General features: G+C 46.7%; 1 protein-coding gene across 1 annotated transcript in view; it reads right to left on the bottom strand.

Annotated features, from left to right (window-relative positions):
- Nucleotides 1–281: 281 nt before the first annotated feature.
- The window catches only part of SEMA4C (semaphorin 4C), an 88829-nt gene continuing 73475 nt past the window's right edge, over nt 282–15635 (bottom strand). The window contains exons 12-15 of the mRNA XM_086943355.1: nt 13117–13232; nt 12087–12244; nt 1533–1600; nt 282–1253 (exon numbers count right to left, since the gene is read on the bottom strand). Of these exons, the coding sequence (XP_086799481.1) occupies nt 415–1253; nt 1533–1600; nt 12087–12244; nt 13117–13232 (1181 nt within the window). The 3' untranslated portion in view covers nt 282–414. The remainder of the gene's footprint in view (nt 1254–1532; nt 1601–12086; nt 12245–13116; nt 13233–15635) is intronic.

Consider the following 15635-nt stretch of genomic DNA (forward strand, 5'->3'; position numbering starts at 1 on the left):
CTGCAGTCTCTCCACTCCAGCTTGACACTAGTCACACCCGCTTGGTCACAAAGCCCCACAGCCCACCCCTTCACTAAGAATGCATCAAACAAAGGTCCACATTGCCTCTCTACTTAAATCTCCAAGATCCCATGTGTCTCGTCCAACCAGACAAAAGCAATGCGGCAGCACAGGCTCACTGGATTGTTCACTGGCTCTTAGCGAGTGCTGCAGTCTGGAAATGTACATATAAAAACGCGGGATTTCACATCCCGCCTGCTTTGGCCCTCGGGTAGCCCCCTCCAACAAGCCCTCGAGGGGGCGCGGGGGCAGCGGTGTCTTCGAAAGAGTCCAACACTGCTGCAAACGCCTGAGGTAGCTGTATTCGTGCACGTCTCCGGTGCCACACCACCGGAAGCGGTCTGCGTGCGGGTGTCAGACGGAGGACTCTTCCGGGTTGGAATCCGGCAGCGCCTGACGCTGTTTGAGCTTCCACCGCAGCTCCTCTGCCAGGTCGGTGTAGTCGGGGCGCTCCTCGGGGGCACCCAGATTCAGCCGGATGTACCCGTTGCTGGAGGAACCTCGGATGTGGCCCAGGCTCATGCGGTTGGGGGAGGGAAGGGCCGTTGTGGGCATGGGTTGGTTAGGGATGCCGTTGGCAGTTGGAGAGGGGGAGCCACCTCCGTTCTGGCACACCGCATGCCCAGGCACAATCTTCAGAGAGCCATCCGAGTAGTAGTAGCTGGCTGGGTCCCAGAGCTTCTCATCAGAGTCAGATGTGGTGCTGGGGATGAACTTGGGGCTCTTGGGTTCCTTGGGCAGCTCGATGGGATACACCAGAGTACTCTCCATGGCCTTGGGGCCTCTGGACATCTCAGCCTTCAGCCTGTGCCGGAGGTATACCACAAGCAGGAGCAGCAGAAGGCAGAGGGCTCCCAGGGCGATCACGAGCATCCAGACGAAGCCCATGCTGTCCAGGGGTGCCCTAGCAGGGAGAGTAAGAGCGGGCCCAGCAACCACACTCAGGTGGTAACTTCCGCCCGGTAGCCGCGTGTTCTGCTCCTCAGAAATACACCAGTAAAAGCCACTGTGCATGGTGTCGGCACTGCGGATAACCAAAGCGTGCAGTGTGGCATCGTACCACATCACCTCAGGGTCCAGCACCAGCTCCTTGCCGTTGAAGGTCCATTGTGCATGTGCCAGATTGGAAGTGAGCTCGCATGGCAGGGCTACGATGCTGCCGCTCATCGCAGTCAGGTTCTTGGTGAGTTTAGCTGTTTGGATTGGAAAGAAAAGCGCAGAGTGAGAACAGCTAGTCGTGATGCCTAGCTCCCAAACATAGGCAAACATGCTGCCAGCTAGTACACCCAGTAGGCTTGCTATCAACTACACCACCTGGCCTACTACAGAATGGGACCTATTGCTGTTAAAGTTGGTGCGGAAGACCTTCCAAACCACCGAAACAAGTGCAGCACCACACCTACTGCCTTACAAAATGTCTGTCACTCATGGTGCATACTAATGCCTAATCAGACATGCCATATCATACTCACCTGGTTTGGTGGAGTGTATGTTGCAACGTGCAGTGTCAGAATTATGGATATCTTGGACCAGCCGAAACCTACAGTAGAAATGAGGAGACAATGAGGAGGATGTGAGCTTGTCAAGTCAAGTCAAATCAAAAGATAGCTTTATTCGGGTTCAAGTTTGTAGAATCCATAAGAGCGAAGTTAAAAAGTTTTTCAAATTACATACAGAATAAAATTTAACATGTCCATATGGGATCAAAGTCATTGTCATGATCATAAACAAAGTTGGAATTAATACAGAGTGTCGAGATCAATTCATTGATAGTCTAAATCTCATTGTATATTTTAAAAACATAGATACAGCGTATAATGTCAGCTCATCCTCCAGCATTTGCAATCTCAATAGGGCAGTTCTGCATTGTCTTAAACCCCATTTCTTAAGTAATAAAAATAAGTATTTTTAGGTCTCGCGACCTATCGATGTGCGCAAGCGCATCGAGCGGAGCGAAAATTCAAGTGGCGAAAACATCCTGAAACCAAAGGGCTTTCAGTCCCGCGGTTTTCATGCAGTTCCCGTGAACATGCACACGCATCGCATGCAAGCCCAGCCTCTCCCGCCCCATCCGGCATCAGGCTTCTCCTCCCCTAGCAGCACTCCTCCCACACCAGCAACTCCCCCCTCCCACACCAGCACCTCCCCTCTCTCTCCCCACAAACACAGCCTTGCCCTCTCCCCCACCAGCACCTCCCCCCCCCACACCAGCACCTCCCCTCTCTCTCCACGCAATCACAGCCTTTCCCTAGCAGCACTCCTCCCACACCAGCACCTCCCCCCTCCCACACCAGCACCTCCCCTCTCTCTCCACGCAATCACAGCCTTGCCGCACTGCCGAGCCTGTCCCAACAACACAACCCAGCTCCGTCACATGGCTTCTGCTTTGCTCACTTTCGCTCTCCTCAACCCTTCCACTCTTTGCAGACCGTTAGTTTTCCCTTTTGATCACGTCAGCCCGAATCACATCCGAACGTCTTTTGGTCCCGTTTCTATATCTACGTACATAACTCTGCCGCCCACATTCACCACTTCACCGGGCGTCACCCTTGGCGGTCCGGAGAATCTTCTAACTTAAGCAGCAGACCCGTGTTTTTCCGTAAGCCACGTCCCTTTACTGTTTTCGACACCTAGCTCACTCCGCAGTAAGTTTTGTTTTTCCTGCAAGCTAACTCCTGCACATCGCGAGCACCACCCCTCGCTCACTCATTTTGTACATAACGTTCACATATTTCATGATAACACCCAGCATGACGCCTTACTCCCAATTCTCATCTATTCCCATCACCATTGCGCTGTATTTCCTCAAGTTTACTGCTCTTTCATTTTCCCGCTGACCCCAGTATGCAGGCACTCGCATTCCCTTCTTTAACACGCCCATATGCATGCAGCACATTCCTCCGTTTAACCCTCGTGTGATACACCAGCCTCCGTCTCCTGCCAAAGTTTACTGACACACGTTCCTTTGTTTCTTCAGACTTATGACGCCCTGAAGAAGAGCCAGCCTAGGCTCAAAATGCATCGGGGTGAACTAATACTGCTTTAAAATGAAGCCCACGCTTGAGTTATCGTTGGAATGAGACACACGATTTGCGACAAAGCAAACTAGAATGATAAACTTCTCCAACCCCTGCCCCAAAACCACCGCTCCCACTTTCCACTAACCCCGCTCTCGTCTTCTCCTGCCCCCAGCGTCTCCCCACCACCGAAGCCCAAGTTCTACCCTCACCCTCCAACGCTACTACTCACAGCCTACCCACGACCACCACAGACATCTCAACAGCGCCAAAATAAAGACCACTTTGTAGGTATTCACGTTAATTTAATAAATTGACTTTAAAACCGGAGATTTAAGTTGTTTACAATTTTTTTTACCACACAACATTTCTGCAGGCACACCATTTTTTTCCCTCCTTGTTTTGTTTGAGGTCACCACAGGAGCCCACGGAGCTTCAAAGTGAGCGCTCTCACCTTCCGGATTGGTGTTGAGCCCTCCCCCACCCTCCGAGCACGAATGCAACGTTTCCCTCAACCCACCCTTCCCCCTGCATAGAGTGCGCAGCCATCCATGTCCTTACCTAGAAGAGGGGAAACTTTTAAGCCCTTTCTGTGGCATCATTGACCAGCTTGCAACACGCACTCATTAAGCTGGACAGGACGCTTTGCAATCAAACTTTTTTAGATGAAGATTTATTTTATTGATAAAGTACCCTGAGCAAAGTTGTATTTGCGATCTATCACTCTATTACTGCATTTGAATCTTTTATCTCTCCTCCTCTGTGAGCTTTACAATCGTTCCTGCCCCCCCCTCCCCCATTTAATTTGTTTCCTGTCTCTTCATTGCTTGCCCGTCCCCCAAACCCTGTGCCTTGCTACGGTTTTCAGACTGCCGATTTTGCTGTGAAACCACTGTTTTGCCCTGCCTGTGTTTATGCTGCATGAGTTCTTTCTAACCCTGCAACAACCTTAATTGCTGGGGGTTATATACAAGGGTATGGTCGGTGCTAAGGGGCTACATGTCTGGCCAGCTCACCATGATTAAAAAAATAAATATTCATTAAAAGGGAAATCACCCACGCAAGCCCACTATCACCCACACAACACCACACTCACCCACGCAACGCCACTCACCCAAGCAACCCCACTCATCCACGCAACGCCACTCATCCACGCAACGCCACTCATCCACGCAACGCCACTCATCCACGCAACGCCACTCATCCACGCAACGCCACTCACACACGCTACGCCACTCACACACGCAACGCCACTCACACACGCAACGCCACTCACACACGCAACGCCACTCACACACGCCACTCACACACGCAACGCCACTCACACACGCAACGCCACTCACACACGCAATGCCACTCACACACGCAATGCCACTCACACACGCAACGCCACTCACACACGCAACGCCACTCACACACGCAACGCCACTCACACACGCAACGCCACTCACACACGCAACGCCACTCACACACGCCACTCGCACACGCAACGCCACTCGCACACGCAACGCCACTCACACACGCAACACCACTCACGTTGCCAATAGGTCTCGCAGTAGGAAAGATGGAACCATTACAATTGCAAATAACAATGCCTTTTATTTTTTTTCATTTTAAAAACATAAAGGGCTTTGTCATTTACAAAACCAATAGCTCCAACTTTCCTACTGCGAGACCTATTGGCAACGCCAGTGCTTGTTTCCTTATTGAGGTGTAATATTTGCAAAACAATATAGTGTGGATTGATGAGAGGTGCCGTCACACGGGCACAGAATTAATGTCTTAGACCAATTATTTGTAACAGGGAAGGTCAATAATCTGAAAAAACTCCCTCCCCTAAAGCGTGTTAACAGCATCCGTGTTTAACTGCTCTTAGTGCACATTAGATAATGCTGTATACCCTGGTTCTGTAGCATTAATTGATTCTGAATCACCAAACTTTTCTTACCCTCTATTTGCCACCTTTTATTTTCTAAGAAGATAAGACAGATTTCCTTCAACTTTTTCCTAGGCATTACTGCCATAGATGGTGGATTATCAAAGAATTCTGAGTAACCTACGTCTGTTAAAAAATGTTTCACATAGGTAAACCATTCTATATTTCGGCTCCCCTGTAATTTCAGACAGTCTTGGATGATGTCCCTGTTTAGTCCAGTTTCTTCGGAGACCCATATCTTGTGCCACAACAATATTGGGCTCACTTTAATCAGGTCAGTTACATAAACCAGTCCCAACTCTTGGTGGCAAGCATAGGTAGAAGTGTACTTTGGGGTAGCTAGTAGACAGCGAACAAAAGCATTTTCACATTTCTGGATGTCACCAGTGTCCGCAATCCCCCAGATCCCCGCATCATACGTCGCAGTGGGCACACACTTAGATCTATAAATATCCAGCAGTATGTTTACTGGTCGGCCTCCCAGTTTGATAGCAACATTTCTCACAGCTCCAATGGCACGTGAGAAACCTAGTTTCCTAGTGTTTGCTGCAGCGGTCCACGAACCACTCCTATCAAAGTTTATCCCCAAGTAGGAAAAAGTCTTTGTCATTTCAATTCTTGTGTTGGGAGTGAAAAATATTACACTGGGCAGTCGTCTTTTTAGAACAGCACATGCTGAAGGTTTTAGTACTGTTAATTTTTAGGCCTCGCTCATTCATATAGTCAGAGACAGCCGTAAGGGACTTCTGAAGCCCTACCTGGGTCCTAGCCATAATCACTGCATCATCTGCGTATAACAGGATAGGAGCCGGATTTCCTTTAATTTGCGGGTAATCCGGTTTATATTGTACTAAGTGGGATGAAATGCTATCTATACTACTATTATAAAGAGAGAACTGTGTCCTTTGAGCCAGGTAAACTCGAAAAGTACACCACCAATCGCAACACCCAATACAGCGTTGGAAAGGGGGGGGTTCAGTAGATGGACTATAAAAAAAAAAGTTCTTTAAAAAATAAACAATAAAAAAAAAGTAGTCCCTAAGAAGTAGCGCTGGCCATGTGTGCTAACAACGTGCGTGCTGACATCATCGGAGGACTGGAACGCGAGGAGGAGCGGACAACAACGCGGGTAGGAGCAGAAAACTTAGCCAGACTGGAGGGAATGAGGTATGTGAACCGCGGGGAAGAGCGGTGAAGTAAGGCGGACTGGAGCGGAATGGAGGACAACAGCGTGTGGAGGAGCGGAGAACGTAGCAAGACTGCAGCGCCATGAGGTATGTGAAACGCGGGGAGGAGCGGTGAAGTACGCGGGGAGGAGCGGTAAGTGAGGAGGAATGGAGCGGGATAGCGGACTGCAGCGGGCGTGTAGACTGGCTTGGTGTAGTGGGGGGCGGTGAAGTGAGACGGACTGGAGCGGGATAGCAAAATAAATGATAGGTTTTAAAATGGCTTTCACATTTGGTGCATACATTTAAGTGAGAGTAGTGGGGGGCGGTGAAGTGAGGAGGACTGGAGCGGGGGCCTTGGTTTGTGCGACTGGGAGCAAGCGCTGAGGTAAGGTGCACGCAAGCCTAAAATGCTGCCCCCAGCCCCCTTCTGCCCCGGGCAACGCTGGGGCGGGCTACTAGTTAATATATAAATGAAATAAAAAGGGCGCAAGTATGCATCCCTGACAGACACTTTTTTATTGGGAATTTAGAGGTGCACTCTCCCATACTGCCGAAGCGAACCTTGGCGCCGGCCCCCCTATATAACTCTTTGATAAAATTGAGTAGGCTTGTGGTAACGCCCAACCGGGTAAGCGTTTCCCATAAAATATCGTGGCTCAGGCAGTCAAACGCAGAGGATAAGTCCACGAATACTAAAAACAACTTCTTCCCTTTTGCGACCACTTGCTTTCCAATAATTGCAGCTGTATTCAGACCTTGTTCTACTGTGCCTAACCCTTTTTTGAAACCATATTGGTACTTCGATAGGACTCCTGCAACCTCAGCCTATTCTTGCAATCCATTTAAAATGACCCTACCTGTCACTTTCATTAAGGAATCTAACAAAGAAATAGGCCTGTAACATTTTGGGTCATTGCGGTTACCCTTCTTAAAGATAAGGACCACGATGGCTTCCTACCAAGTTAAAAAGTACCCCGTTTTATTAGCGCAATTTAAAACTTTGGTCAGTAAAGGTGCCCATAATTTAATGTTAGATTTATAGATATCGACAGGTACCCAGTCAGGCCCTGGTGCCTTACCCCCGCAGCTCTCACAAATGGCTACTTCCACTTCAGATAGTTCAAAGATAATATCTAATGGGAATAAGCCCGTAGAGTTGTCATCATCCCTCTCCCCAAGTTCTACAGCCTCCCTACTTTCGGCTAAAATATCCTTCTTGTAGAGTTCTGTGAAATAAGTGATCCAGGTATTTTCTTCTATTGCTATTTCTAAGGTATCAGTTTTTCTGTCCTCAAAAAACGGAGCATTCACCGCCTTCCAGAAGCCTGTATTATCCTTCTGTAGGCAAGCTCGATGGAGAATGTTCCAAGCCTCCCCTTTTATTTCCAGTTTCCTTTTCTTTATTGCGGTATAATAAGTAGTCCTCGCTTTTTTAATCTTCGCGGTGCATTTTGGTTCTCCTTTAAGTGCAACTTTTAACGCTGCATGGGCTTCACAGCATTCCTTATTGAACCAACGATCGGGCTTAACCCGATTTTGTTTACTCAACGGTCTCTCCAATAGTTTGCTGATCTCCTCAGTGATGTTACAGAACGCGGTCGTAACTAAGACTCCATCTGTAACATCCGAGAGGCAGACCATAAAGTCATTTAACTTTTCCTTTATTATTTTTGAGAAATTCTAATGGCTCAATTTTATCCCATATCAATGTGTAACCATTTTTTTCAATAAGTTTATCCTATGGCTATACAGATTATTGATTATTCCATTCTTAGTGGATTTATTTACTTTGATATCCACGGAGAAACTAATAGGAAAATGGTCACTAATTGCAATTTCACCCATCTCAAAGTTAAGAAAATTATTGGAAATACTATTTGAGGCCAAGACAAAATCAATTAAAGAATTACAGCCCCTACCATTATATGTAGGTGCAAAATCAACCTGCGGGGTGCATAATTCATTGCCGAAACCTAGATCCATTTCAAAGATCAGATTATTCATTAAATTCCCGAAGTGGGTATGGGCGAGATGAGTGCAGGGATCACCTTCCTTGTTGTGTAAACCACATACATTTAAATGAGCATTTGGACACAAAAAACAATTAAAATCACCCACCCATAGAATACGATTTCCCGAAAGACAATCCACATCAGATTCTGACATCATATGTGACAAGCTTTCAAAAACACTAGCCAATTCGTCCTTAGCAATATTATTGTAAAAATGTATCAGATTAATGGTCTCTTTACCAGCAAATATGAGCTCCACCTTTTGATAGTATTTTCGAGAACGTCCTAAATTTACCGACCCCAACTTTGGAAGTATTTGAAATATAGACACAGAGACCCCCTTTATTTCTGCCCCCGATTGATAATCAGCAGCTGTGTGAAATGTTCTGAACCCATTAATATGAATTTTGTCCCGCTCCCATGTCTCTTGGAGGCATACGATGGAGAATTGTTTTATGAAGGGTACAAAGGCTGGATCATTTAGCTTATTCGATAATCTGCCCACGTTCCAAGATATGAAAGTTATGGGTTCTCCCTTTTCCCCGTTCTCTTTACCTAGTGTAACTAGTGTCTGTATGTCTGCTCCAAGCGGGGTTCTATGCTGATTGTCACATTGGGTTAATGATTCCTGCCGCATAATATCCTTCACCCCCCTTACAGGCACAACATCTTGTATATTGATTGCAGTTTTGTTGGCTGTTTTTCCAAATCCCTTATTATTTTTAATTGGCGGGATTACCAGAACATTCCGCTCCCCTTGCTCACAACCCCCCGTTTCTCTACTCTGCTTACTATCTATTCTTAGGTTCAGTCAGTCCACCATTTCTAGTGAACTAAATCTATTTTGAAGAGGCAGAGGGTACTGATTATTTAAAAATCCATGATGATGGTTGCCGGCCCTGCCATATCGATTGTAAGTTACACGAGTCCAGGGCACTCCATCTAGCTGGTTTAATGGGGGATAGAAAATAGACAATGGGCGAGGCTCTATCAAGGAACCAGAGTCCTTATAATTATTATTCCAGGAGCAAATATAGTCTACTGTCCGATGATCGTTAAAATTAACCAATATACAATCCCCCGCGATAGTTTTTGGGCTGTTTCCCCAACCAGGGTAGTCGGCGCACCATCATAATTTCAGACCTAATATGAGGGGGTAAGGGTCTATTTCTATTAAACCATAAAGCCACCTTGTTTTTCAAACACATAAATGGCTCTTGACTAGTGGATTTTAATTCAGGGACGCCTGTTAACACTTTCACATAGGGGGCTTGATTGCGGTGGTAAGTTTATACTGCCTGCCCTCCTTAGTGCTTCCTCAGATGCCCCTTCTGCACACTCTCTGTGATATTGCAGTTTTTATTGGGCCTTTGTACGCCATAATGGGCAGCTCTGGCGTGCGTGCAGTCACCTGGGTTTTCATCCCCTTCGAAGGCGCTCTCTCAGCAGTAGGGGCAGTTTGGTGAACTATCTGCACCTCTGCAGCCGAGTTTGCCTGGGGTGTGCCCGTAAGACTATTTATGGGATTCCCTGTGTTCTTAATACTTCTCAGGGTCAGTTCAATCTTCAAAGCTGTTTTTCAATCCCGGCAACTTGAGGCTGTAACACTGTCTGTGCTAGCACCCACTCCGTGTGCCAATACTTGTATTGCAGTCACCTGAGGTGGTGGAGCACATTCAGTCAGTGACTCTTGCGGTTTAGCCCCCTTATGTGCATCGGATGTGTCCTGGCTTAGTTTATCCCTGGCAGAATTCTTTTTATTCTTTCCAGTCGTGGCAGAAGGTAGTCGCTTCCTCTTAGGGATAGCACCTTCCCGTCTCCTGCGAAGCGGTCTAGTACCAGGTTTGACAGGTGAACTATCAACAACTGTTACATGTGTGTCCTCTAATACTCCGTCTACTGGTAAATGTGCAGTTGGCGTAGGCAAGGAACAAAAAGGAGCCTTGCGAACTAGGTGGACTATGTATAAGAACCTCAGTATCCGTGATTCTATCTCGAGTGTTCAGATCGGGCGTACGAGCGTTCGCAAAATGGCCCATGGATGAAAGGTTTGCCATGGCCAAATCCTGCGAAACCCTCCGCTCCATTAAAGATATCCCTTCATCGATAACGCAATTTGTTCCGATAATAAAATTGTCCAATGTTCCCAACAATAAGGACCCAGCGGTAGCCCTGCTTCTACTTTCGCGAGTGGACATAGCTATCCCCAGTAACAAATCAGTTGAATATCAATGCAGTACCATAGGCGCTCACATTGGTGTCAAAATTCAAGGAGTCCAGGGTATTACCATAACAGGGGTGAAGGCTATGTCACCAGGTACAAGACGTTAAATGGGGGGCCCGGTCCGGTCTTGATTGGGCTTTAACGGGCTACAACGGGCCCGCCCTTGGCCCGGGCTTCGTCCGGCGCGCGCGTCCCGCGTGTTGCGTGTGTGGAGCTAATAAAGTAATGAGGGGCGTGGTGATGTTGGGCGGGAAGAGGACCAGCTGCGCCCGATATAGCGCACTGCCTACTGGTCCTCGCAGTCCCGCAATCTCCAGATGGTATTGCCTCCTCAGACCCAGTCCGTGTCTTCCACAGAAAAACAAAGTCACTATCCGAAGTTAACAAAACGGGAACAGGCAAAGTTACTCCCAACATTCAATGATGGCGAAAAGGGCTCAGCGCTTCCAAAACTGCTGCGAGCGGCACTTGTCACAATACCTTCCATTACACACAAACTCTCAGCACTGGCAATGGAAACATTAGCCTCTCACTGCAGCCAGGTCAACCCCAGTTGACAGAGCAGGAAAAGGACGCCCATGCGTTACACTGCAACCAAAGGCTTCCTTCCCAGCCAATGAAATTCATCTTCACACCAGCCACAGTGCATCCAAAAACGACTGGGCTCCACCCTCATCACATTAATAGTGCAGCTGAAGACCAAACCCCACCATACCTTCATGCCCACTGCAGCCAGACAGCCCACTGAGACTAATGATAGAGCAGCTATGAAAGCCACACAGCTAGCTTACCCTTTAAACCAGATCCTCTCTCCCCCCTCTTTGCCTAGTCACACAGCAAAAAATCACTCAAACTGGTTACACTATAGTAAGTGCTTAATCTGTTAAAAAACATAAGCGTCACAGTCCTACAAGTGTGAACATTCAGACTATTCCAGGCCCCCAAAAGCTACAAGAATGGGTTGGACAGCAGGTATTAGCCATTTATATTGTATACTGAATTAACATACAACTGTAATTGTGCTCTTCTGTAAATTAGACAGGCAGCGCCACTATGTGGCAGACTGTTATAAGCGCAGGTGTTAACCATTAAGTTCAGTGCCGAGCACCGGAAAGCACCAGCTAAAATTAAGCACTGCATATAGTAGTTGACCCTCTTTCACAGAGTTAAACTGCAGCCAGAGACAGACCGCAGCTCCATTAACCTGAGACAGAGACCCTCCCGTTTACAATGCAAAAGTCCTCGGTATCAAGAGAACACCCTGAAGCAACTGTCGTCAAATTTGCAGTCAGAGGACCTCTCTTCCCCACTGGTATTTATAAGCCCTCCTCTTCACCTAGTCATACTCCAGCCAGAAAGCATTTGGTCATCATCACCATGGCCCCACTGCAGCCATTTAACAGCATCTACTCTTCCCTTGTCCCCGTTACCTTGCAGCCAGTCTCTCTCAGTTACTCTACAGCCAGACTCCCTTCTGTCCAGCCTACTGCAGCAAGATGAGCAATCGCCATCCGACCATACAGCAGTTAGACCCAGAGTCCAGCTTGTAACTTGCCCAGTATCGTAGTTCATCCCCAGCACCGATTCAAATGTCAGTCGTACCCACAGGAGTTGGTCCACAGCAACAATTCAAATTTCAGTTGTACCTCACAAGTAATCTCAGCTTACCCATCATGCTCCTGGACCCGCAGGCAACCGCTGAGGTCCTGGTTCCATCCGCAGTACGGGTCTTTGGACAGGATGCAGTCAGTGCATGTATGGTATTTACTGCAGTCAGCAAGAGGCATCTGGACCACCTCAGAGTGAGAACCCGCAAAGAGAAGCTTCTGCAGAATGAGAAAGAGACCATGAGCAAAATGAAGGAGTGCACTCCGATACGGAGGGTGAGCCAATCAACACAAGAAATGTGGCATGGGGGAGACAGCAGAAGAATAAGCATAGGACCTTTAATACATTAGAGAGCAAGAGGAAAACCTATGCAAGAGAAGGTGACCACCAGCGTAAAATGGAGGATGGATCCACTAGCATAAGGGGAGGAATTAGTGAAAGGGTAAGGTTAGAGCGCCAAACCATCAACAAGGAGTAAAGGGAGAGAAGGGGGATAGGAGGAGGAGACAACAGAATCAGCTCAAGAGGTGCAACCCATTAATACAAGTAATCCTGGACCCCCGGATATACGTAAAAAAATTGTGATCCAGAGATTTTCGTTTTTAATTTGTGTTTTATGGATCATTAGAGAAGTAATTTAGCTTGGGTAGACACTGCTGATCGGGGTCAAATTTTTCTGGGCGACATTTTTTAAAATTGGCTGCTGTGTTGCATTGATATAATATTTCAGGAACCATGAGACCTATATAAGGAGTACATTCTTAATACCCAGGGACAGACCAGGAATTTCATTAAAGCACCTGATAAAATTGCTCTGGGCATCTCAAGAACTCTAGCACAGCAGCCCTGAGGATCACATAATAATTTAATCACAGTATGCCAAGAGTTCTTCAAAGATCCTATAAATGCAATCAGGGCACATTACACGAAAGAACATTATTTAGACTAGGGAACTCCCATTAATGCAACCAAAATACACTGAATTTCCTAATGTCACCCAATTAATTCCATCTGGTTACCCTAATAATTCCCTTGACACAGCACAAACTTAACAGGAATCCACGCCACACAGCTCTCATTAATCCAATACCTTCGAGTGGGAGATGACAAGACTCTGCACGGGCTGTGATCGGTCAAACACCTGTACATCCTCAATTACGTGAACATGCGTGCCAAGATTCACCGCCTTGCTCACCCAGCCATTGTCTGCAAGAAAAAGTGAATAGGTTCAGCAACCAAAACAAGAAGTAGAAGATAGAGAACTAACTGCAGATGAAAGACAAAGCATGTCTTTGACAAGCTAAGTACAGAGCATCCAGACTGCAGAAGAGGCAAAGATCACACTGACAACAGATGAGGCAAAGAAACTATAAAAAAAAGTCAAGCACACAGCACTTAATGTGGAAAGCAAAACACGTCTGTCAGACCTCATTTGGCCCCGGGGTAAGGAAGGTTTACTTGTCCTAAAACGTGCAGGTTCAGGCGGTTTGCTCTTGATGTCCTGGAGACCAGTCCTACAAAGGCTCTGCAAAATAAGCCAAATACAAAACCTTCCGCACTCAACTCTCAGGATAGCAAGGGCTAGCAGTCAGACTTTTTAGTGAGAGAGAGGGGGGGGTGTGTCTTTGTGGGTGCCGTCGAATCCAATGTTGATCTTTGTAAGAAAGTACTATAACCACACAATTTCACTCACTACTAGTATAAAACAGGTTAGAGTCTCTGAACACTAGCATGGTAGGTGCTGTGTCTGCCCACTTACTCTCTGTCCCAAGTGTCCCCAGGTTCTCTCCCCCACTGCTAGATAACGCAAATATAACACATATGAAGTTCAATCATGTCCAGTGCGTATGTGTGGTCCTTCTCAAGTATTTTTCTACATTCATGGGATCAGCCAGTACTCTCAAATTTACTTTCAGACCTCTGGAAAGTGAAAGAGGGTCTGGAACAAGTGGCATGGTCAAAGAGGAAGCCCCTGTAATGCCCCCAATGCAGTTGCTACTTAAGCCACTATTCCGTGGGTGGCACCCCTGACAGATGGGGGTTAGGGAAAAGACCAGGAGGTGGGAAGTTAGATCATTAACAGTAAGACTGCAGTTTGTTCACTCTTTATCTGCATACACGCCTTCTTGTGGTGTACTGGTTCCCTTATTGCTTGCTGTACGCTTTATAAAAAGATGCTTAAAAATAAAAAACATTTAAAAAGTTCGCTTTCAGACGGCCCTGTGCTCAGAAGGCATGTCTGCTCACTTATAAAAGCAGCGGCACACAGGCCAGCTTTTATTTATTTATGAGATTTTTAAAGCGTGCAAATACCTGTGGGTGTCTCGGACAGCGGGCATAAACCAGATAGCAAAGGAACTTATTGAGTGAACAACCAGGTTTTTGTCAGTTTTCTAAAAGCTAGTAGGGACTGGCTGGATCTAATCTTGATTGGGAGAAAATGCCAAAGTTTTCCTGCGGCAACGATGAAGCGCTTGTCACCCCATGATGCGGTTTTAGTGTGTGGGACCTTAAGCAGATGCATCTAGAGCCTTGTTTAGAAACAAAGGTCCGGAATTGCAAGAGGCTTTGTAAGCAATGCACAAGGCCTTAAACTTGATGCGGTTCCTCACTGGGTGCCAGTGGTACTGTTGAATGACATGGGAGATAGGCTTATATTTAGGCGTTCCCAATAGCATTATGGACTAATTGAAGTTTGTGGATGACCTTACTTTAGGCATTCATGAGAAGACCATTACAGCGCCAGGATGCTCCTTTCGGAGCGACAGTTCGCGCTTTATAAATTCTGCATACAAATACAAATACAGTAGTCAATGGTCGACATGACTAGGGTACTTACTAATGTTTTTCTCACATTCAGGGGAAGAAATGGTAGAAGCTTTATCATTCGCAACTTGAGGAATGATGTTGAGACTACAGAGTTGGCATGGGGAACGAAGGACAGCTTGTCGTCAAATATGACGCCCAGATTCCTAACCTTTGGTAACTGGGCGTGGTAGGGTACCCCAATGAGTAAGGCCACAGGTTCAAATGGTGACCTCACCAGTCCTTCTAGTACTAAATTTAAGTTCTGTTGCATTGCTGGAGCTGTCTTTGAAGGGTAAGGCCTTAAGCTTTATCCATTTTAATGAGGGAAGTGCTAAAAATCGGTTTTGAAAGTATGCTACAACTGCTGACAGATGAACCCTTTTCAAGAGCGATGATAATTGGCAGTCCATTAAATGTGTGAAGTATCAAACTATCACTATTAACTTAGACGAGTGAGTTAAGAGAATGGTTCTTCTTGCACCATATTACGCTACCTCTTCCATTTTAAAGTGCAGCACTTCCTTGTGGGTACTCTCTGGGCATCTTTAATGAGATCAAGTGCTCTTTCAGGTAACCTGAGGAAACCAAATTCGGCCATCTCATGAGCCAGGATGTCAATTGTAGTAGTCCTGGATTTGTGTATTGGGATCTTTGTGGTAAAACGAGCTGTACCCTTTGTATTAAATAAAAGAAGGAGTAGTGTCTGTCCTGTAACTCCAGTTCTGTAGTAGGGGTATCTCTGTTATAGTCCTATTCTAGTGAACGCCCATGTGCGTGGACCCCGGAGCAATCAAAAATAAT

The sequence above is a fragment of the Lissotriton vulgaris genome, chromosome 11, assembly GCF_964263255.1.
Source record: "Lissotriton vulgaris chromosome 11, aLisVul1.2, whole genome shotgun sequence".
In the NCBI taxonomy this organism is placed as follows: Eukaryota; Metazoa; Chordata; class Amphibia; order Caudata; family Salamandridae; genus Lissotriton; species Lissotriton vulgaris.